General features: G+C 40.9%; 1 protein-coding gene across 2 annotated transcripts; it reads left to right on the top strand.

Moving 5' to 3' along the window:
• Nucleotides 1-8,622: 8,622 nt before the first annotated feature.
• ELMOD2 (ELMO domain containing 2) lies at nt 8,623-16,691 on the top strand. 2 transcript variants are annotated; one of them, XM_061354122.1, is made up of 8 exons: nt 8,623-8,796; nt 9,704-9,732; nt 11,105-11,199; nt 12,007-12,136; nt 13,076-13,209; nt 13,834-13,902; nt 15,081-15,214; nt 15,568-16,691. In XM_061354122.1, exons 1-8 carry the CDS (start codon nt 8,667-8,669, stop codon nt 15,723-15,725), a joined length of 879 nt encoding a protein of 292 aa, XP_061210106.1. In that variant the 5' UTR covers nt 8,623-8,666; the 3' UTR covers nt 15,726-16,691. The 2 variants fall into 2 exon arrangements, with proteins under 2 accessions (XP_061210106.1, XP_061210105.1); XM_061354121.1 differs by having other exon boundaries at nt 8,625-8,820.
• The last annotated feature ends 6,563 nt before the right edge of the window (nt 16,692-23,254 follow it).

Consider the following 23,254-nt stretch of genomic DNA (forward strand, 5'->3'; position numbering starts at 1 on the left):
TCAGACAGGTTTTGCTTGGGGCCCGGCGAGGGACCAAAAAGCTCACAGCAAAACCACGCGGGACGTGGAATGGGTATTGCTACAGTAGTCCATCTGATTACTTCCAAATAGCAGCCTGTGTTTGCAAGGACTCTAGAGGATGTTGATGGAATCACCACACAAGTTTAGGCAGACAGTATCAGATTTTGCTGAAGACATGGTGATTAGCCACTACCTCTGCAACTACTTTCATATCTTTTTTTTGGCCACAAAAAAGCAATGGGAAGGGTGACTATGAGAATCTTTGAAAGGATAGTTAAAATATATATGATATTATTCTTCACTATGAGGGCAGTGAGGCACTGGACAGGTTGCCCAGAGAAGCTGTGGATGCTGCATTCCTGACAGTGTCCAAAAGGCCAGGCTGGATGGGGGTCTGAGCAACCTGGTCCAGTGGAAGGTGTCCCTGCCCATGGCAGGGAGGATTGGAACTGGATGATCTTAAGGTCCCTTCCAACCCAAACCACTCTATGATTCTACGATTACCGACAATAGCTGAAGTCCAGTGACTTTGGTAGATTCTGAACTTTCAGTTTTAAGAGCATGAGAGACACAGGAGCATCTTCCCTACCATGCTAGTTCAAGTTACCTGAACTAGAGTTAAGTCTCACAACTGGAAGTCAACACTCAGGCTCCACCAAGTAGATAGAAGCAGTACCAAACAGCCAATTATTTACTGCTGTTATTGACAGCAAACACATTTCAACTCAAATCCTTAAGCTAGCTAGCCCTTTAGTATAAGGAGTTTAAAGGTCACAGGCTTAAGCTATTGATTTTTATATGTACAGAAACTGGGACAGAGCCAATACCTGATTTACACTTGGGCCTAGTGCTCAAGGGCTGAAAGGCTCTGAGACTGGAGACAAACCAAACAATGCTTTACAGGACTATTATACCCTTTTCATATTACGGAAGTACTTAAGACCAGTAGTCCTGAGCTAGGATGCCCAGTCCTGTTATACAACAAACAAAAAAAGGTTATTTGCTATCCCAATGTCACTACAATCCAAGAAAAAATAACTGGATAGAAATCAGAAGGAATACTGCAGACTACTGCTGCTTAATGCAATGTGCTGCAGTCAAAGATCAAGAGCAGCCTAAATGTTTTAATGGGCAAAGAAGAGAAAGAAACTAAAGTAAGAGGAGATTTAACAAATGTGTGGAAGAAAATTAGCCAGAGAACAGTATTTGATTGAAAGAGACGGGAACTTACAAGCTGCAACAGTACTTGACCTCTCACTAACAGGTGGGAAAACTGAAAAGGGCATTAGAAAACACCACAGTTTGACATGTGAGAATATTGGGCACTCCTGTTGTGCTCCAGGCATGTCAGTGAAAATGCCCATTCCACAACATGGAAGGGAAGAAGAGAGGTTTAACAGTATTTAAGCATAGGTATCTACCTACTTTCAGTGAAAAAGATTAACTTCAAACCACCTTCTTAATTAGATGTTCTGTAACAACAGAACATTAATTGATTTGCTCCCAGTGCTTCTCTGGAAAAAGGTGACAACATACATTCTTGGTATGTTGGTATGTTCTTGGGGTTTTCTTAGAGGGTAGAAGCCTTTGTCTTCCAACACCATTCAGAAGCAAAGACTATCTTTCCAGCAATATAAGCTTAATACAAAAATCATTCACCACATGCTGTTACCTCCTCCATTAGTTACTAGTATCAACTCTTATTTACACGTTTGTGAGATTTACCAAGCTTACGAGAGAATGTGGTTCTGAAGACTACATATTTACATTTGTAATAGCTAAGGGTTTGTTAAGAAACCAGGTGTTAATAACTACAAAAATTATATCACCTGAAAGGAATTGGTTATTCTGCTTACTGAGGAGGAAGAGACAGCTGTGGAAAGAGGAAAGTTAAAACAACATATATACCAGCACAACACGTACTAACCCTCCACCAAAAAAGAGAAAATAAAACCCAAACCAAAACACCCTTGCATGGAACACCAGCAGAGAAAGGCCAAAAAGAAAGGGGAATGAAAAGGAATTTCAGGAACAAAGCGTCACAAGAAGCATGGTGCCAGAGGTGATAACTACAGATGAGACAAATGTTTTCGTTCTATCATCTCCTGGATCTTAGTTTCTTAACACACACCCTGCCTATAAATAATATAAATAAATTAACACCTAGGCAGAGTTCTGCCCTCATCCCACTAATTACTAATTGGCTTATTCTAATTCTACAGTATCTATAAAACCAGACCTTTTTCAAAGGTGCATACAGGAAGCATCTAGAGATCGCCTCTTTCTGCCTCACCCAAAACTGTCACATAACAAGCCACGTCTGCGGACCTCAGAGGTACTGTTTGGAGAGATCCTCTCATTTATTTTTGGAAAACAGCATCAGTTTTACTTTTTCTATCTGAGAATCTTAGACGTGGCTTTTCATAGAACTATCCAGCATGTGCCACCTGCATAATCTATGAAAGAGACACGAGTAATTTTAAGGTTTATAAATGAAACTATAAAAAAGTCAGGGAGACTCAGCCTCTCACACGCCTCGCCCTTCCCCCCCAGTCCTCCCTCACTGCCGCTCCTTGGGACGCTGCCGCACGACGGCCTCACTCGCCTCCGCCGCCCCTGACGGCCAGAGGGACCCTAGCCGCTGGGGTAGGGGAACCCAGCGCCACGGTGCCCGGCCGACCCGGTGAGAGGGAGGTGCCGCCGACCAGCCCTCCCTCCGCTCCCCGACCCGACCCGACCCGACGGGACGGACGGGAAGGGCTGCTCTCGGCTCGCCTCGGTTGAGCTCGCCCGCCGCTCGCTCTCACCTCGGGCCCCCCGCCACGCCGCGTACCACAGCAGGGGGAAGGCACAGCCGAGGCACAGCACCGTCAGGAGCCGGCCGTGACGGAGCCGCATCTCCCGAAGGGACGCTGCCCTCACGGCCCCAGCCGCGGCTCTGACGCCCGAACACCACCTTCACCCGGGCAACTGCTGACCGGGCGTGTCCGCGCCATGGCAACCTGCCCGCCCCCCGCGCCGAGACGGGCCGGGGCACGGGCACGTCCTCCCGGCACCCCACTTCCCGGGGGCAGTGTCGCCGTGTCCGCTCCCTTCACGGCGGTCTGGAGGGACCCGCTCCTCCGGCCGCCGGAGCTCCTGACCAGCGACGGCTGCCCCGTGAAGGAGCGCTCCGGCCAGTCCCCGCTGCGCAGCCCCGGGTAGAGCGCAGCCCTCCCGATGCTAGGAGCCAAACTGGGAAACCTCTCCACTGCAGCAAGTATAGGCTGTACTTTTACAGCCAGGACAGGTACAGTGTAGCCCAAGTCACACCACCAGAACGATTATCAGTATTTTGCTTGTTTAAACCCAATGTTTCATTTGTTTGCATATCACTTACAAGATTCTATCAGGAAGGCAACCTACGGTATGCAATTAATACACACAGCACAGCCAGATGAAGAAACAAAGTTTTTCTGTTCATCTTTAGAGAAAAAGGAGGGAAAGCAGCTGCAAAGTCTAACCTGCTGACATCCTGATGTGCACTGGTTAGGATGACATTTTACTTTGCCATCGTGCCCTGCTTTGCACATGTGTCTTCCTGTCTTTTCCTGTTTAGATCCTTTGCAATCCATAAGCAAATGAAAACCTAGTCACTGTTTAGAATACATCTTCTGTAATATGGTTTATAAAGACAGGAGATATTTACTGAGCCTTCCAGAATCTGTTACCAGGACACAGTTCTAATAGAACCACCTGTGTTTTAGAAGAAAGTACCTCCTTTTCATACCTGGTCAGTGGGGAGTCAGTGGCTTTCACTTTGACATCTTCTCACAGATCTATCACTCAATCCACACCTGCAATAAAAAAAATACAGTTTCTCATTCTGCATTGCCAAATCCTGAAGGACAACTTCTGAAATCATACTGGACTTGGTCAGCTGATAAAAGCAGTAAGCTGTTTGCTATCTAATCTGTTACCTGCTTCCTTATTACTAGCATATATAATTTATTGCCTGAATGACTTCTTTGCCTCGGTCTTCACCGGCAAAGGCCACACTGGTTCTGACCGCACCACCCAAGTCTTGGAAGGTAGATGCAGGGACTGTGAGAATGAAGACCTTGGGCCCACTGTAGGAGAGGAATTGGTTCGAGACCATCTTAAAAATCTGAGCATACACAAGTCCATGGGACCTGATGAAACGGAAAAAGGGAAATATAACCCCCATTTTCAAGAAGGGGAAAATGGATGACCTGGGGAATTACAGACCAGTCAGTCTCACCTCTGTGCCTGGCAAAATCTCTGTTTACTAATGACTTGGAATTACACGTTATTATTCATTGATCACTGTGAAAGCTCGAGTTTGCCCACACTATTCCTGATCAGTACCCATTCACTCTAAACTTCCCTCTTCCTCTTTTCTGATTGCATCTTTGATATGTTTACTGACAAATGTTTAACCTACACTTTGAATATGTATTTGCAATTGTTTGTATTACCAATGTGACTATGACTCCATCTTCTCATGCTATTGCCTCCTTATCACCATTTCCCTCTCCAAACTAAGAAACTAAAAGCTTAATGTACTATTTTTGATGGAAGATCAATGTAGATTTTGGCACAGTTGCAATAAAATAGAGATCTAGAACTAGAAGGAATAAATAAGCATTAAATGTGCTATATGTAAAGAATAAAATGCCTTTTAATTGACTGGCCAGTGTTTTATCCGTTACAAAGCCAAAGCAAACATGTAAATGATGTGGTCAAGCAGGAGTGCTACTGAAGATAAGAATAACAGAACTGTAACACATGCTTAATTTTAGCTTATTTTCAGAGCCAGTAAGAAAAAAAGCCACAAACCATTACATACTTCCAGAAACTAATAACAAAGCTACACACCATGCAGACTGCCACTGAATGCATTAGATGTTATTTATTAAGGCAAACACTAAAACAGATGCAGTTACTCAGCCGTGATGGGTTGTGGTGATCATTTACTTACTGCTCACTATTGAGACCAGCACCTTAACTTATGATGAGGTAGTGCATTAACTGTTCCTCAAAAAAAATCAAAATACATCATCACTGAAAATGTCATGAACTTCCACTGTATTTGGGCCTACTACAGAGGCCCTGTTACTTCCTTAATACCTTCCTCCCAGTGCTCTCTTCGTATGTTATTTCACATGCTCAAGAACTATGCAGAACTGGAATAAGATGCACAGGGGTTTTTAGGGTGTCATAAATATTTCAGACCAGTTTTACCTCAGAGTAGCAGACTCTATTTTTGGAAAACTGATCATCTTTAAAAACGCTGTAAAACATGCTGCTGAGTAACCTAAGTCATTTGACTTAGTTCCATCCAGGTGCCTTACCTACAAGAAAGTTTCTAGGCTTGTCCTCATGCTTTGTAACTGAATCTCTTTTCTTCTAAGATGATTATCTTATATTGTCAATACTTGTTTTAACACATCTCTGGCTAAGCAGAAGAAAGATGAAAATAAATACTGGACAAAATATAGGCTCATGAGTGAAGTAAGTAATGGATTGTTTTGTACGTCCTTCATCTACAAGGGTACATGAACAAAGAATAACTGCCAATAACAACAGGTAATAGTTGCTGCCATGGAAAGTTTTCTGACTGCGTAGAGATCTGACTGATATTGCTGGCTAAAGTCGCCTTTTATTTGACCTGCTGTCACCTTAGAAATGTGATTTTAAAAGGCAAACAGTAGGTCATTATCTTTCCTTCAACCAAAGTGTAGGTGAAGGTAATGTTGGAAGGCAACTACTGAACACAAAAAGAGGAAGCTAAATTTTTTTCTTAGCTGCCACTTTATATTTTTCACTGTCCTAATACATGAATTGACTGAACACGATGATACAGAAGCATCTTGCACGAGTGAAGAACTAACATTTGTGTAAAATCAAACATGCTGTTTGGCAAGTTATAAAAAGCTGTGAAAAGCCTGTCAAAACCAAATGCTTCAATATATTTAAACAAATATATGTAACTGGTTACAGATTTTACTTTAAAATACATATTTAAGAAAACATTGTGTAAGTAAAAAAAAGTGTGAGCTAGATGAAAACTTGCCTCTTTTAAACTCTCACATTTCAGAAGTGCTAAAGCACAAGACTTTAAAAATGTCCAAGCTCAGAAAGTTTAATTATAACACAGAACATATGGTGCAATGGCTTGTCAACACTGGATACTCTACACATCAGTCCTGGAGACTGGAAGCAAAGAGAACTGACTGAGAAAACAATGATAATCTACTGTGTGTATTTATTGTTATGGTAAAGTTTAAAATGTAATAAACCAAAAAAGGAAGTGGAACAAATTCCAAAACCTGCAGTAGTAGAAGTTACTTTGGTTCTTGATCCATACAAAAAAGGAATTTCTATTTAAGTATAAATAACAGGAAAAAAATACAGATAGGGATAGGAAGCTATTTAATCCATTAAACGATGCAATGTAAAGTGAAACTCCTGAAGCAGTAGGAAGGTTTTATTTTGGTATACATCAACAGAAGGCTCATCAGCTAGAAATTTCCCTGCTGTTTGCACAGACCCACACTTTGAGGATGCACCTGCTGGGCTTCCCAAGTTACTCTGTTAGCTCATGCTCCTAATGAACTATCTCAAAGCAAGCCTCACTGTACAGGTGTGAACACCGACAGCAAGGACCTGACCACCCTTTCATTTCCTCATGCTGTTACTATTTCTCTGCCTTATCAACATCAAGCTATGGTGCCCTGCTGCTGCTGAAACCATTCTCCTGATGATGAGTTTTCACTTAACTGTGTTTGAATACCACAGCAGCAGCAGCGCTCTGCCAAGCTGTTAGATGGAAGGCATAACACAGTGGTTTTTTCCTGATCTGGATTATTTACTCAGTTGTTCACATACTAGCGAGGTGAGAGCTGTAGCTTACACTGGTCCTGCAGCACTGGCAGATCTTTTTTTCCCCACTGTTTTTAATCAGTGCTTGGGCACTGGATCTTTTCAAGGTATTTTCCAGGTTTTGTCCATCTTGGACCAACTCATATGCAGGCAACGTGTGGAACCATCGTGCCATCTTGTTACCAGGTAAGAATACTTTTTGATAAAAAGAAATATTCTTTATTTTCATCCAGTTGCACTCTAATGCTTTAACAGTCTCATTACTCACTCAAGAAGTTACAATGAAAAGAAATGACCACCTGCTGCCTCTTAATATGCACCATCTCTCCTCAGTTTTAAAAAGTACTGTAAAAAAAGTACTTTAAAAAGTAGGAATCAGATCACCAAATAACTGAAGTTCACATATCAATGATTCCCCCGCATGAAACTTGGCACCTCTACTAGGAGGGTAAAAATCCAGAGGGAGGATGCCAAAGATGTTGGTCCACCCTCTGAAATCCTCTGAGGGACACAGGCCACCAGACCTGCTGTGTGGCTTTTGATTCTGTGTAAAAGGTACTTCGATTTCCTCATATTGAAAAATATATCAGAATGTTGTCAAGCAAGTCTGTCAGCATCCCTTCAGCCATCCCAATTTGCATACAACTCAGAGCAACAGAATTCCTTCCGCTGTCCCCAAGGAGCTCTTTACTGAAATAATCATTAATTATAATACAGTGGAAATACCGACTGGAACTAATTGAACCTTTAGGCTGAAGCTCCATTCAGCAATGGCATTAAAAGGTGGAAAGCACACTTTTTAGGAAGCATCTGGCCCAGGTAAATCCATAACATCCTTCTGATTAGTGTTGCATTCAGCTATCGCAGAGCCAAGCAACAAGCCCCCAAGCATAGCTTAAACACCGAAACAAACACAAGCAGTCCCCAACCGTATTTTGTAAGGCACCACGAATGAGTTGAAGGTGGCAGCTAGCATTATCGGACGCTGACTTGGTGGCTCAGGTACAAACTCGGCTGTCGGTGCCAATTCCCCGGTCAGCCCTGGTGTGTCCCAACTGGCAGGCCTGTGCCAGTCACACTAAGGTGTTGGGTGAGAGCCTCTGGACCGCCACCTGGGAGGTGTTTACCACTGCCTGTGCCTGCAACCGGCCTAGGAGACAAAGCCTCTGGGGCAGGAGGCAGCTTTACCCGAGCTAGGCCGCCCGCTCAATACGGCGCAGGCCAACCCAAGCTCTCCACTGCCCTTTGCCCGGCGCCAAGCGCGCCGGGAAGGGCCCGGCACTTGCTGAGCGAAGGCAGCTACCCCCGCGGGGGCTCCCAGCGGGGCAGGCAGCCGCGCCGTGACAGCCTCAGGACGGGAACTGCTCCCCAGCAGCGGCAGGGCGGAGGCCTCGGCTGAGGGAGCGGAACCGAGCGCCAGGCGCCCCGCGGCGTCACAGCCGCGCAGCATCCCCCCTAACCGCCACAGGGACGGGGAAAGACTGCCCGCACCCAGCACTTCCGACCCGTTCTCTCCCGCCCCGCCATCACTTCCAGGTCGGGGAAGGTGGCTTCCGGCGGGAGGATGTGGGGCGCGGCCGGGCGCCGCTAGGCCTCCGCCACGGTGGGCGAGGGGCAGGTGTCCGCCCCCAGCGCCCGGGGGACGTTGACCATTAACGGCCCATGAGGGCAGCGCAGGGCTGAAGGGACCCGGCCTTGGCGGCCCGTCGCCCAGGGGAGTGCCGCTGCCGTGCCGCTCCCGCTAACGTGGGGCTTCCGTCATGCAGAAGATGTTGATGTACTTCTGGGGCTTCCTGTACAACAACTACTTTCGGTTCTGGCTGAAGTGGCTCCTGAGGCTACTGACTCAGAAATGCGAACTGCAGCGGGTCTTAGAGGGCTCGAAGGCGGGTGCGCGGCGGACGCTGAGTATAGGTAATGAAGGGTGCCAAACCGGGGCGGGCTGGGAGCCTTAGAAACGGCCTGAATTATAGCAACAGTTGGGAACCAGGAGCTGCCCCGAGAGCAGAGTGCATTCACTGGATGGGGTTTTCAAACTTTCTTCCTGGCTGTTTAGTGAGGATTTTCATAGAATCACAGAATGGGTTGGGTTGGAAGGGATTTTAAAGCTCATCCAGTTCCAGCCCCCTGCCATGGACAGGGACACCTTTCTCTAGACCAGGTTCCTCCAAGCCCCGTCCAACCTGGCCTTGAACACTGCCAGGGATGGGGCGGCCACAGCTTCTCTGGGCAACCTGTGCCAGCTCCTCACCACCCTCACAGGGAAGAAATTTTTCCTAATATCTATTCACAGAGAGTTTCAAGCCATTTCCACTTGTCCTGTCCCTACACACCATCTCTGCAGATTTCTTGTCAGCCTCTTCAAGCACTGGAAGTTGCTCTAAGGTCTCCCTGGAGCCTTCTCTTCTCCAGGCTGAACAAGCCCAGCTTTCTCAGCCTGTCTCCATAGCAGAGGTGCTCCAGCCCTCTGATCATCTCTCTGGCCTCCCTGAGTCACTCCAAAAGGTCCACATCCCTCCTGTGTTGGGGGCTGAATGCAGTACTCCAGGTGGGGTCTCATGAGAACTGAGTAGAGGGGGAGAAACACCTCCCTCGACCTGCTGGTTATGCTTCTTGTGGTTCAGCCCAGGATATGGCTGGCATGATACCTGTTGATTTTGAGATCGAGTAATTGTGTTTAATTATGTGTATAAAAGTGATGCAGAGTTTTGTAACGTGCCGCAAGAACATCTATTGTCAATTATTTAAACGATTCAGTTCAATTTAACTGTGACATTTACTTTTTTCTGTATTGCAGAACATTCACTGGAATCATCGAAGAATAAGGTAAAAGATACTAGCGTTTAAACTATAATAGAAACTTCTTTCAGAGACAGATCCCAGGAAAGAGCATATGCATTTATTCTTTTAGGGTGGAAGAAAGTAGAGGTATAGAGGAGAGAACAGTATTTTAGGTTCTGTATGCTAGGGTTAGTCGAGGCTTCTCAAAAATAACCCTGTGTCCCTTCAAATGTTTGTTCCCATCTCTCCAAAAGTCTACCCGCTCTTCAGCAACTCAGGCAAGTTGTTATGCAGAGCTTGTGCTCACAGAGAGGGATAGTTCTCCCTGTCACAACAATCTCTGTTGTTCTTGTAGAAACCAGAAGTGTGATGGAGATTAATGATACGGATAAAGCAATTAAATGCTGTGTATACAATAATGTCTTGAATTGTTGGAAAAAGGTAATGCAAGTTTGCAGGTGGATATTGAATGACAAACTCATTCCAAGTGTTCTATAGCTGTTAAACATAAGCTAACACTTTAAACCCTCAAATGAACGAAACCTTGTCTCTTTAGACATTGAGGTGACTGCATTCTCTGTTTTTCTAGCTGATCACTGGAACATTATGTTGAGAGAGAATTAGTAACTGCCACAAGCATCTTTGTTGCAGTAGAGCACAGTATGGGTGGGTCTTTTAGCATCTTTTAATGAAATGATTATATCAACTATATTAATGTTAATTTTTAAAAAAGTTAAAATATGATTATATGAACTATATTAATGCTAATTTTTAAAAGAGTTAATCTTTTGCTATACTGAGATGAAGCTGCTTTGGTGTTAGTATGAATTGTGTTAAAGAATGCATTATGACCATAAAAAGTTTGGAAGATGAAGTTAAATTTTAGGTGGGCAGTGTATAGTTATTGTTACTAATATTTGTCCTTTACCTTAGAAGGCTGCAGAATAGCAGTATCTTACATTATGTTCTTTTGTTTCACTCTAGCATTGAAACCTCAACTTTGTTAGCTCAGCATCTCCTAATTCTGAGGCATTATTTCGTTACTGAAATTGTATCACTTTTACTCCTGGACAGATACATTTTTTTCAACTGGATTAGGAATAATATGTTTCAATTCAGCATTTGAAAGCAAAGGAGAACCTTGACTAGGCAACTCACAAACTTTTTATTTACTCTTTATGGGACTCCTGTGTAAATGTTTATAGTCTGACAAAGTTAAAAATTATGCTTTTATGTAATTATTGCATATGATATATATGCAATTTGATCCCATTTATTGTCAATTTACAACAAATTGACTGTTCTTTCATAGTAAATAATATGTACATGGCAAGTATACAGAAGCTGAGAAATAAGAATAAAGTAGAGGATAGACTTTTGCACTCCTCATAAGACTTTTACTATGTTACCTTCCTAGATTTTGAGAAATGCTGTGCATGTTGAGGAAAACGAAGTGGAGAAGTGTGTCAGAGATTTAATAAAAGAAAAGAAAATCAAACAGAAGGATACAGGGTATGTTTGGATCCCGAACAGAAGTTCTTCATAGCAGATAATTCTGATTTTTTGGCATATTCTAGCACTTGCTAAATCTGATACAATATTTAAGCCATTCAGCACAAGTATTTAAAAAGAAATTAGAAAAGAAGGTATTGTCGTGTCCTCTTCTCCTCTAGAAAATAAATTACCAAGTTTTAATTGACATGGATTTAGGATAACTGCATCTCTGTCTTGCAAGCTCCTTCTGTTACTCCTTATTTTTAAGTAATATGATTATTGCATATGTTGATTACATGAACTATGTAATTTCTTAGATATATTTGAGAGTATAGTGATGTCTGATGAATGTTTGCATTCATCTGCATAAGTAATTATGAACAGTTGGGAGGAAAAATTGTGAATAGTCAAAATTTTAAAGTTTAATGAAATGCTTTGAAGCTCTAAGTATTTCCAACAAAACTTTACTTCAGAATTTAAAATTCTAAGGGCAGGTGAAGGATGATATATGGAGTTTTCTTGTGTCATCACAGATTTCAGCTAAGTTACTTTTTACTTCCATAATCTAAGTGAGTAGGGCTTGACTGTGCAGCACTGGAATTGGCTAGAAGGTGTTTGAAGTAGAAATAAGGTCTGTATAGCAGTGTACTTGACCAATATATTGTGGTTTGAAAGATAAAACACTTCCTAATTCTGGTGTTTACATTGCATTAACATAAGAAATGTCTTATCTGGTAGTTAAAACAAGGATTTATAGCTAACTTTATGCCAAAAATAGCTATACCTCTTTATGAGCTTCTGTGTGGTGGTTTATTCTTATTTCAGGTTTAAGACAGATCTGCGTATATCCTTACTGCAGATATCAGGTTATAAGAAACTTTATTTGAATGTGGAAGATCTGAGGAAGATCCCGTATGATTCGGATAATGAAGAGCATGAAGACCAGTTAATTGAGGTGAAAATAATAATTAAATACAAAAACTGTTTGTTTGGCTTTTCCCCTCCAAGTCCAATAGCTCAAGTGAACTTAATTTATTGGTAGTATTCTTACCGGTTGGCCTACTAAAGCTCTTTTTACTTGTGAACTGCTAAGCCATTACTCAAGTGCCACATTAAAATACAACATCAAAGCAAAATAAACTAGTAAACTAGAGTTACTTGTGCTGGGATTATTTTGTGTGAAATTAGACGTAACACCACTACATAAATAGCAAAATACCTTTGTAATGGATCACTGAAGGATTGTAACTAAATATATATTTAATGTCTAATTTATAAACCAATAATTACCAAATAATAAAAAAACCCAAACAAAATGAAACATTAGTGTTTCCTTATTCCTGCATCCCAATTAGTGTCAAAGAGGATAGTTTCATACTAGAAGATAAAGCTATCAGTAGTGTATTTTAGGTAACAATAAATAATAGCAAGGAAATAATACGATACTGTTTGAGGCTTTTTTAAATAGCTTCTACTGTGCAAATACATTAGCATGTAATTTACAATTATCTCAATTAGCTATGCAAGTCTCAACACTGACATGTTAAGTAAGCATTCATTGATATTTTGTATTTCAGCTTATAGCTGTCCTATCAGAAAATGGTGCATAAATTGATGCTGATGTGAAACAAATCTTTGTCTCTTTAGTCTTGGTACAGTGGCTTTGTCTGTGAGGGGAAATGATCACATTTAATGTTAAATATAATCATTTTCACAGTGGTTGAAATAAGCTATTGTAGTATGACTCCAGATTGCTACTGACAGAAAAGAACAGCATGCAGATTGTATTCTGTTCCTTGGTGAATGGTTTCTAATGTCAAGTAGCAAGTGTGCTGAATTACATGAATTGGAATACTTTAGCAGCTGTACATAACATGGGAGCATATTTGTGCAGCTTTGGAATTTGCTGATGCCTCATGAGAATCTGAAGGCCAGAATCACCAAGCAGTGGTGTGACATTGGCTTCCAAGGTGATGACCCCAAAACAGACTTCAGAGGAATGGGACTTCTGGGGTTAATGAATCTGGTGTAAGTGAACAATAAGTATTTAATTTCTTTTGTAACAAATTTTCAATATCTGTATATATTTTCTCTAGATAGTGCTGTTTCTAATAAAAACCGAACAGAAGCAAATAGAAATGGTGGTTTCTGTACAATAAAAACTGGTATTTTCTAAATAAGTCAACATTTCTAGAGGTTGCACATCTGTAAATGTGCAGCTGAATAAAGGCCAAAAAGCAAGTTGAGGAACAGAAAATTGCCTGAGACATTTTTTTGTTGTCCTATGATAGATTTGGTAGGTTATAACTTAGAAACTAACTTGTGAATAGCTTTTTAAATTCCTGAATTTCTGTAATGAAAAATAAACAGGTTTGCATAATGTTGCTAAGCTAATTTGTAGACTTGGGTGAACTTCATATTTTTCAGAACACAATTATTTTTTTTTCCTATCTTTATAGTTCATACTGAATATAATTTAACTTGCTACCTTTGCCTTGGTTTCATTGTGTGCCATTTTTCAGTCCAGGGTAGTATTCAGTTTTTTGTTTTAGTTTAAAGCTGCACATTTTGATGTTGAACATGTTAATTTTATTTTTTTTGTTAATATATGAGCTTTACAAAACAATGCAAGATCCTGTTTTACACTAACAGGTATTTCAGTAAGCATTACACGGATGAAGCCCGTCAGATCCTTTCTCATTCACATCACCCAAAGCTGGGGTAAGTCACTATATTTGACTTTTTCTGGCTTGCTGTGTGTAAGAGCTCATATGAAGATCACAAAGCATGTCTCCTGAAAATAAAGAGGAGAATGTTTGTGAGTGGGTTTTTTTTCCCCAACAAAGGGTGAGAAACCTAACACAGAAGTCAGTTTAAGGCTGGGAACTATGTGTAGCTTGGTTTTCTTTTTTTTTCAGAATAGACTTGCTGGGACAAAAATGTTGCAAAATACTGGCTTTGGCTAACACACTGAGCACCTTTAACATCATAGTTATCCTTATTTGTAGTAGGCTTAGTTTAGAGTTAGAAATGAATACTTACTTTTTGCCACCTTATGATCCTGCGTTGGGATGGTAAGATGATCTGTTAAGCTCCCTTTTTTGGCTGGGTTTCTGTTCTGTGATGAATATATACAAAGAGATGCTTTGTGGTTGTTAAAATTTAACTTCATTTTTGAAAACTTTGTATATTAAAACATTTAGGTCATTTATAGGGAAATATACTCTAAAACTAGGCAGGTACAGAGGAAAGCAGGTAAACCTGTATATATAATCCAATCCATCTAGTCTCAGTCACCTACCAAGAATGGGAGGCTTTGATGACTTCCAACTAAATAATACTACCTTGTGCAATGGGGTCATGAATAAGAGATCAGAGACGCTTAGATCAATTAAATGTTCATATCACTGACACTAATTAATCATTTTTTTCCCTTCCCCCAGAAACATTTGTTTCAGAGGTCCTTTAACAATTTCTATTATGGTGCTTTCTCTGCTGTGCAACAGAAAACCAGATTTTTCTCAGCTTGAAGAACAGGTTGAGATGGCCATTCCATTTATACAGCAACAGCATCTTTGATGTCTGATTTTTAATATTCCAGTAGAGCTGGTGATTTGCAGTGAGCAAACTGAAGTCAATGCTGATTAGCTTTACCATCTCATTATTGCCTAATGGCAACATTTGTCATACTATTGTATAGGAAACTAATGTTTTTAGAGAACTTTTACATGGTTGGATGCACCAGGGAACAGAAGGAGTGGTCTGTAGGCCAGAGTCAGCTTGCCAACAAGCAGCATAAGAAAAATTGACCTACAGTTATCCTAATGCAGACTGTTTCAGGGAAGCTTTTAAGTCCTTCAATCCATAAGGTAACACATGACATCTGATTGGTGTTGCAGATATTCTTATGCAATAGTTGGAATCAACCTGACAGAAATGGCATACAGCTTACTTAAGAATGGTGCTTTAAAGTCTCATCTGTACAACATGGTCTTTGGATTGCCGCAGATGGAGCACTTCCATCAGTTTTACTGTAAGTATCTGTAGTTTCTGTAGGACGGACTACTGGGGAAGGCCTACAACGTAGAGTTGAGGGTGCTGAAAATGCACCTGATGCTTACACACTGTGCTACAGAAATTTGCATTTAAGGGATACATTTGGGTGGCTTTCCATCTATTAGAGACTGCAGTCTGAAAACTCAGTATTTGCACATTTTCTTTTCTATTCATTATTACAGCATCCAAATGCTTGCTGTTGACCATGATGGGACAGTCCCTGCTTTAAAGGATTGATTAGAGTCTAAATGATTGTTCTAGGTCTAGCTAGATCAAGGCAGAAAATTGTGGAGGTTTTTTTTGCAGGTCAGCATTTTTATTTCTTCACAGGTTACCTGGTTTACGAGTTTGACAAGTTCTGGTTTGAAGAAGAACCAGAAAGCATTATGCACTTCAACCACTACAGAGAGAAATTCCATGAAAAAATTAAGGGACTTCTCCTGGATTGTAACGTGATACTGACCTTAGGAGATACAAAGAAACCTTAACTCCTCTGCAGTCTATGCGGTTCTGCATCAAGAATGGAGTTATGCATTTGCATAGGAGTCTTGCATGTTCCACCAAAAACTGTTTAATAATAGAACCTTTTTTCTGTCTTTTTTGTTTTCTTACATCTAAGAAAATAATCAAAAGTGAGTTCAGAAAGCTTGGACAATCAGCCTCTGTTTACAGGTCTTTATATGCTATTCTCCAAAGGAAAGCTTTTTTAAAAAAACAAAATGCAGAACAAAAACCAACCAACAAGCCAAGACAAAAAATAATCCTCTAATCTCAAGAGCCTCTGGAACATTTGCTTTCACAATTTCTATTATACTTGGTGCAGGGACATGAAGCAGGTATTTATGCTGCATCATGTTTTCCATTAACAAATTTGACTGTTAAATTGTCTTTTAAAAACTTCTTTTAGTTGAAATTACTCTGGTTTTAGACTTCGTTTTCTAGTTCCTAAATGTAGTTGACGGTTCACTCATCAATGTTAAATTTCTCTGTAAAGATGTCCATGAAGGGGATGTTTTAGTCACTTATGATTTGGAGAACAGCCTTAATCCATCAACATACTGACATACCTAGGAGAAATTGCTTCTGGCTAAGGAAGTTTTCTTATCTGTGTCTTTGTACCAGCAAATTCCTGTGCTTGGAAAAAGCTTAGTTTGCAAACAAACAAAAAGAACCACAAATCATCAGTGTGAGGATCAGATCCTCTGACTAAAGCTACTCCTTCTAAAAATATTCCTGCTGTAAAACATTTCAGTTCTTTCTAACCTGACTTCAGCTGCTCAGGCTGCTTGACTCCCCATCTCTTGTCAGCTCTTCCTTTAGCAGCTAATGGGGTCTTCTCAGTGGGAAGTACAAGAGTTAGTTTAGCCCTTTTACATAATTCACTCATTAAAAACCTGTGTTGCAGCTGCAGTCCGTATTTTGTGAGAATAAACTCACATGAAGTACAAGTCTCTTAACAAAGATGTCTTTTCCATGGAAGGGATGCAACTGTTACATGTTTCTTAATCTTGGCATCCTCAGACAATCTAATCAATAGGACTTCATATCTATAGTGTGACTAATGATTGCTTAAAGCAACTATAAACACTTGTGGTATGATCATTGCTTCATTTTTTAAAAACCTACTATTAAATATAAGTGCCTTCTGCTTTATTCAATCACTGTTTTATTTTGTTTCTGTAACCAGATCATAGCCTTAGAAACTTGATTTATTTGGGAAAGACTCTTTTGAGTATATACCTAAATAGCACACAGTGGCACAAAATATTTGTATGCTAATATAAGCTTTCATGCCTTTGTTTGGTTTTCGTTTAATCATCTCAGGTATATCAGTTAACTTTTGGTCAGTAACTAATCATGAAGAGATTCCTGAAGAATATAAATATTGAACACAAGGAAAATGACAAACCCATTTTTGTAATGAGTATTATTACACTACGTAAGTATTAAATGTATTGTTATAATATGTAATACTACGTCTGCTTGGAGATAATCAAACCCCAACTGGGCATGGCCCTGAGCAGCCTGATTTAGGAGACTGCTCTGGGCAGGGGGTTCGACTAGGTGATCTCCAGAGCTGCCTTCCCATGTCTGTAATTCAGTGAGTCTATGGAGTAACTAATAACTTCTTGCACTGCATCTGCTCAGTTGCTTTTGATTCCTTAAATGTTGGTGGTCTCTTATTTGTGGGAAGGCTCCTCATTAGGGTAGCCAGTATAGATGTAGAAGGTAACACAGTTGTTTTCTTTTTAGGATACCTTCCATATAGATGAGAGTTAAACAATTCTCGATTTTAACATGTGCAGGGTAGAGAAGCGTTCTTCTCATCTGTGTTGGCTTGAGGCTATTCTACTAAAAAATAAAAGATAATGTGAAGATGCTTGTAGGGAGAATGTTAATGGCTATGCCATGACTTGGAAGCCGAACAGCTAAACTGACTAGATAACAAAACTGACAGCAGGAAACCAAGTTCTTTTGCTGTTCCCAGGTATTTGAGTCCTGTAATTATCACCACTAACAAAGCTGGATCCTATGGTGAGTGTTCTGGGATTCAGGTCTTGCAGTGGAGCTGTTTTTCCTGACCCTTGTAGATACTGTCCATTCCTAAAACCTGAGGAAGGAGGTGGAAAGTAGACTCTTTCCCAGTGGCTGGGAGGTTAGCTAGCTGTTACTTTCTAGCCCCAGCTTCTGTCATGTTTGTCTTCGTTAATAATTTTTGCTATTGCTTGCAGATCTGCTTTGCAAACAACATAAGACTAACTTTTGGAATTCCAGAAGTGACCCCAATATGTTTAGCAGCAGGAGGAAAAGAGAGCCCATTGGTTTTTATCTACTGCTTGCTAGAAAGTACCAGAATTGCTTGAGCCATCCTCTGAAGCACTCCTCTGTGCCAGAATCTGCAAGCTTTTGATTTTTTGTTACCGCAACAGCTGCAAATTAACTTACATCTTCCTCTTTCCAGCCTTGGAGCTTTCACTCGGCTCCTGGTTCACTGGGAGACTGACGTTTAACTGCTGCGAGGCTTTTAAAGCCCAACCATCAAGCTTCGCATTTCCTATCACACACTTAGGACTTTTTAGTGTAGAATGTAGGCTGAGCCTGCTGCGATGCATCTACTGTGGCAGTACACAAGGAAAAAAAGTAAACCCAACCCTCATCAGATGAGTGAGATATATGGGAATGCATTAGTTTGCATGTAGTAATTAAGGTGAACATTCTGTTAGGCTCCAATACACCTTCCCAGTGAACAGGTAGAATGTGCATGTAGTTTTGTATGCTCAAGTAGCCCAGGCCTTGTGTCTAGGAGTCACTATCTGTAGACTAGTACTGGGTGTCCTTGTTTGCACCAGTCATAGGATAATTGTATTATGGTGGTAGCTAGAAAATATATGGGAAAAAAGTAAAATTGTGTTTAGGGAATAACAATGTTTTACTAGTCAGCATTTTATACTAATTGTTGTAGGGCAACAGTCCTAAGGTTATGGTACTGGAGGTAGGCCACCTTTCTGCAAGTTGATATAATCAATTTGTCTATATAATGAATTTGTCTAACAGCAGAATTTGTTGCTTGTGGTTTCAGTCTAAGAGTCTTAAAACCTCGCTAAAATCTTTTGTTATTTATTAACTGTCATGTTTTAAAGTATGTATTAACTAGTTAGAATTTGCAGGTACTATTAGTTTTCTAACTTTCTGCCTCTTGAAAGCATTCACAATGTGAAAGCTTATATGCAATAATAATTTTAATAAGAAAACCCAACAAAACTGAACACAGTGAGGTGGTTCTCAAAGTATTTTGTTGTTACGACAGGAGCAACTGTTTCAAACTACCTCCACTTACGTTCTTTAGTGGGTGCTTGAAACATGGTGCCGTTCTGTGAACAAATTAACCTGAAGTAGAAGTTTACCACAAGCAAAGTATAATCTAGTCTTTTAGTAAGGAGACATCACTTCATAAGTAAGAGACTTGTGTGGAAAGTAGTGCTATTTAGGAAGGAAGGAACTGAGGAAGTTTTAAAAGTGGTTGTCCTTCTGTCATCTGATAGAGCAGCATAAAGAATAGGGCACTATGTCCTAAAGGACTGTAGAAATGGGGCCAATTTAAGCACCTCAGCTAAATAGTTTTGGATTTTTGCTTTTTGAAGAACAAAACAAAACATTAAACACATACACAAAGCGCCAAGCATTTCCAGATTTTCCATCCTGGCTTAAATAACAGACATTTTACAAAACCATATCGGTTAGCCTTGGTTTTAAGAGTTATCGTGATGAAAAAGTTTGTGTTTAGTTAGGTGGGAGTTCAGCAGTCAGTATTCTTGGAAATACTGCTAGTGAGTTTGTGGTAGATGTAACCTGTTGTTCCTTTCTGTCATCCTTGGTTTGTGTTGCAGTAGTACACTGGTGATCACTCTTTGGGCTGATGTTTCTTGTGCCAGTGTAGATAACTGTCTTCGTCTAGGGGAGTATAAACAAAAACCAGCCCCAGACAGGTTGTGGGCAGTTTCCTCTTCTCACACTGTGCTTAGATAGCTGCGTACTAATAGAAATTTCTGTTTACCGCAGTATAAAAGCAATAATGTAAACTGTGATGTCTGTGGAATAGATGTTTACAATGGTAGCAAATAAAGAACAAGTTACTCTGGAATACTGTCAACATGAATGTGTTCTGGCCTGCTAGAAACTGTAACAGTTTCCAGTTAGCCATGCTCTCAGCTCATCGCTTACACCGCAGTAAGACCGGAAGCTTTACCCCATCTTTTTTTGTGGGTGTTTTTTGCTCTGAGAACTTGTTTAGTTTATGGTTCCTGGGCTGGTGTTGTGCCTAGGAAAGGCATTGTTAGGAAATAAGCCTGCTGCACAAACTGCTGGAAGTGGTAGGCAGCACAACATCTGTGTGCATGGAAACTGAACTGGAAAATGCAACAGCTAGAATAAAAGGCTGGCTGGCTCACATGCATTTTCTAGTTTTTGTCATCATCTAAGATATCTTCCTTGAGTCAAACACCAGAAGAAAGGGACAAGATTTAAATCTGAGATCTCCATAAAAATGGTGTTTAACTATGAAGGCTGGTCTGATACTATAGAAACACACTTACATACAAGTCCACTTGAAATCTGACATCTCTTGTAACAGGAAGTTGTACAGTGGGAAAGTCCAAGTTTGACAGACAAACCAAACTCAACCAAACCTGCCACCCTATATTGGGAGTATCGTGCACTGGAGTCAAGACCAACATCCTGTAGTTCACTCCTTGTAATCCCAGCACTGAAACACACATGATGCTGCTGCTAACAGCATGTCACACATTTCCATTATGAGCCATATTTCAGTGTCATGTTCCTTACCACAGTTTTGTGCTAATTATTTGCTGTTGGCCTAGTTTTTATATTTTCACTATTAATCAGCATTTTAAATGAGCATTAAAAGTCATAATTACTGCTTGAATTACGTAACATTTGACTTAAGACTATCTTCTAGTGGAGAGAAAAAGAAACAACACAGAAGTTTTCTTTCAAGGAGAGGGCAAGCCTCAGCAATAGACATAACTGCTTCACCTCCTTTCTTGGTGTAATGTTATACCTTGGCTTGTACCTAAACTGGGCAGCACCAGTCACGGATCACCCCTCTCCCACTAGTGCATTTTTCATACAAAATAGACACAACAGCATCAATAATTTTTACAGTTAATATTTCACTGCTGATAAAAAGAAGTCTTCTATCTACAGTGTACCTCTCTGTTACCGAATTACCAAAAACTGGAATAGATAAGAGATTATGGTTAAGTCAAGCCACTCTCAGGGATGCCAGAAGCTTGGAAACTGACAGCACTGTAGCTCATCAACTCACATAGAACCCAAATTGCAGGGACTTGGCAAGTTCCGCACCTGTAACCCACCCGTAGAGCCACGAGCACCTCCTGACCTACTGCAGTGCTTATGCACCTGTATCATCCCCTGTCTTTCCCACAGCCTCGCACGTACCACATCCCATATACCATACTGGCCTCTGCCATCCTGATTTATGACATGATACCTGACATCCACTCTAACAGAAGCTCTAGCATCTCTGTAGAGCCCCTAAGGTGCTTTTCTCTTTACAACAGTTTTGATGTGAAGTTTTCAGTAGGTTTAATCCATCACATAATAAGCTTTTTGGTTGCTTGCCTGAAACGTAACACAAACCATCACAAGCCTTAAAACACAACCCTCAGCTCTAACCTACAATTCAGGAGCCATAAGATGCTACAATGAAGAAAATCAGTACCTCTGAACTTTTCATACGTTACCAGCATCTGAGTAAATGAAAGACAGATTGGAAGAAAACTCAAGAATGTTTATGGCTTTTTTTTTTTTTTAATAGAGAAAGCTCTGTAAAATAATCTTGTGCTCCTCCATCTGCTGGCTGCCTGTTGGCTGGCAAGCAGTACCCTGTTGCCAATAGGCTCCTACCAAACTAGAAAAGCAGCACGCATCAGTGTCCAGTTGTAAATTTCACCTATGGAGAGGAAGATGACCTTCCTTTTCCGAGCCCGGCTGAGACTAACAGCTCTAACTAAACTTTACAGTTCACAGATAGAAGAGTCTGTATCCCAAAACATGCAAAACACAGGACATAGGGCATTTCTAAAGCCATACAGGCTTGCTTTCTGCAACACATACAGGTAAGCCTTAAACATATTCACTCACGTTTCCTTGAAGGTTTCACATTACTGCATGCTGGTCAGCTGAACTCCTCTGCAGTTTTCCTCACATCAGCTCCCATGCAGCTACTAAAGAACAGGTCACAGTAGATCTTGCCTCATTAAACAGGCGACTGCCAGGTGGCATTTGGCATAAGCAGCCTTACCCCCCCAAATCTGGGTAAAATCAGCTCACCTGGCTGCTACGTATAGCAAAGCTGTTCCTAAAGATGACTTAGGAGCTTTGTGGACATGATCAGGAGGGTAAGGAGCAAACCAAAAAGAAGCTGCCTTGTAAAATGGCTCCTGTTACACAGAAATCCACCTGTGTATGCCTCTTGTTGTTAAGAGGAGTTGTAACAGCAGAAAAACTTGTCATGACACATTATGCCCCCTGCCCTATGGGTGGGATGCAGAGCAAAGACCTTTCAAGAGTCAGAAATGGCTTTTATCTGTGGTGCTTGCACCTCCAGGAGTATGTGGAAGACTGCCAATAGGCTTAAATTCACTTTACCATGACAGACACCTAAAAGATAAATATTTTAACAATTTGCAAACTTAAAATCATCAACAGTCTGGTTAAGGATGTTAACCAGTAGTGCTGAAGACTTCTGTGGTAACTTCCTCAGCTGCCAGGCATTACAATAAGATGCCAAGGTCAGAGCAGTGTGCTTTAAGTTAAAGCCATATTCTTCAAAGTGGTGATTATGGCTTCAAGTGAACATCAAATATAAACCAGCTTGCACAGTCTCATATGCAGGAAGGCTATACTGCTTTTTCATACTGTTACATGTAGGCTATATATGGCTAAATTACAAAGAAGAGAACTTCATTCCAAGAAGAGACAATCAACAGTAAGTGAATGAGACAGGGAATATATGAGCAGTGCTCAGAAATTAACAGCTCTGTTTTGCAAATTAACTTTGTATATACACAAATACATAGTAACTTTTAAAAGTATAATTCACCAAACAGAGCCCCGTCCATGTCTGTTCTGTCACCACCATGGTTTGAGGCTGACATCTCAGCTTATCAGGACCCTGTAAAAAACATTCTAATATTTAAAGCCTTAAACTCATGCCTGTGAGATACAGCAAAACACAGATCATGAAGTACCTGGGGGTCCTGGAAAGTCCTAACAACTGTTGTCACTAAATGCGAGCATAGCAGGGAACACGAATGACACGAGATAGCGTGAGAGAAGCTTGCATGGTTGCTTGTTGCAGATGGAATTAAACACATTGTAAGTGGTAAACACAATGAGGCATGGTAACAACAGGTTTGTTCTGAAACATGGTGTTGAAGATCCAAACTCATCTGTGTAACAAACCACAATCACC

This window comes from Neopsephotus bourkii, unplaced genomic scaffold (assembly GCF_033783945.1).
Source record: "Neopsephotus bourkii isolate Nb327-2 ecotype Australia unplaced genomic scaffold, CSIRO-AGI_Nbou_v1 NB_718, whole genome shotgun sequence".
Taxonomy (NCBI): Eukaryota; Metazoa; Chordata; class Aves; order Psittaciformes; family Psittacidae; genus Neopsephotus; species Neopsephotus bourkii.

Coding starts and splice junctions, on each gene's coding strand:
- ELMOD2 (XM_061354121.1), top strand. CDS start 8,667: ATGCAGAAGATGTTGATGTACTTCTGGGGCTTCCTGTACAACAACTAC. Junction 13,903..15,080: donor TCACATCACCCAAAGCTGGG/GTAAGTCACTAT, acceptor TTGGTGTTGCAG/ATATTCTTATGCAATAGTTG. Junction 15,215..15,567: donor GCACTTCCATCAGTTTTACT/GTAAGTATCTGT, acceptor ATTTCTTCACAG/GTTACCTGGTTTACGAGTTT.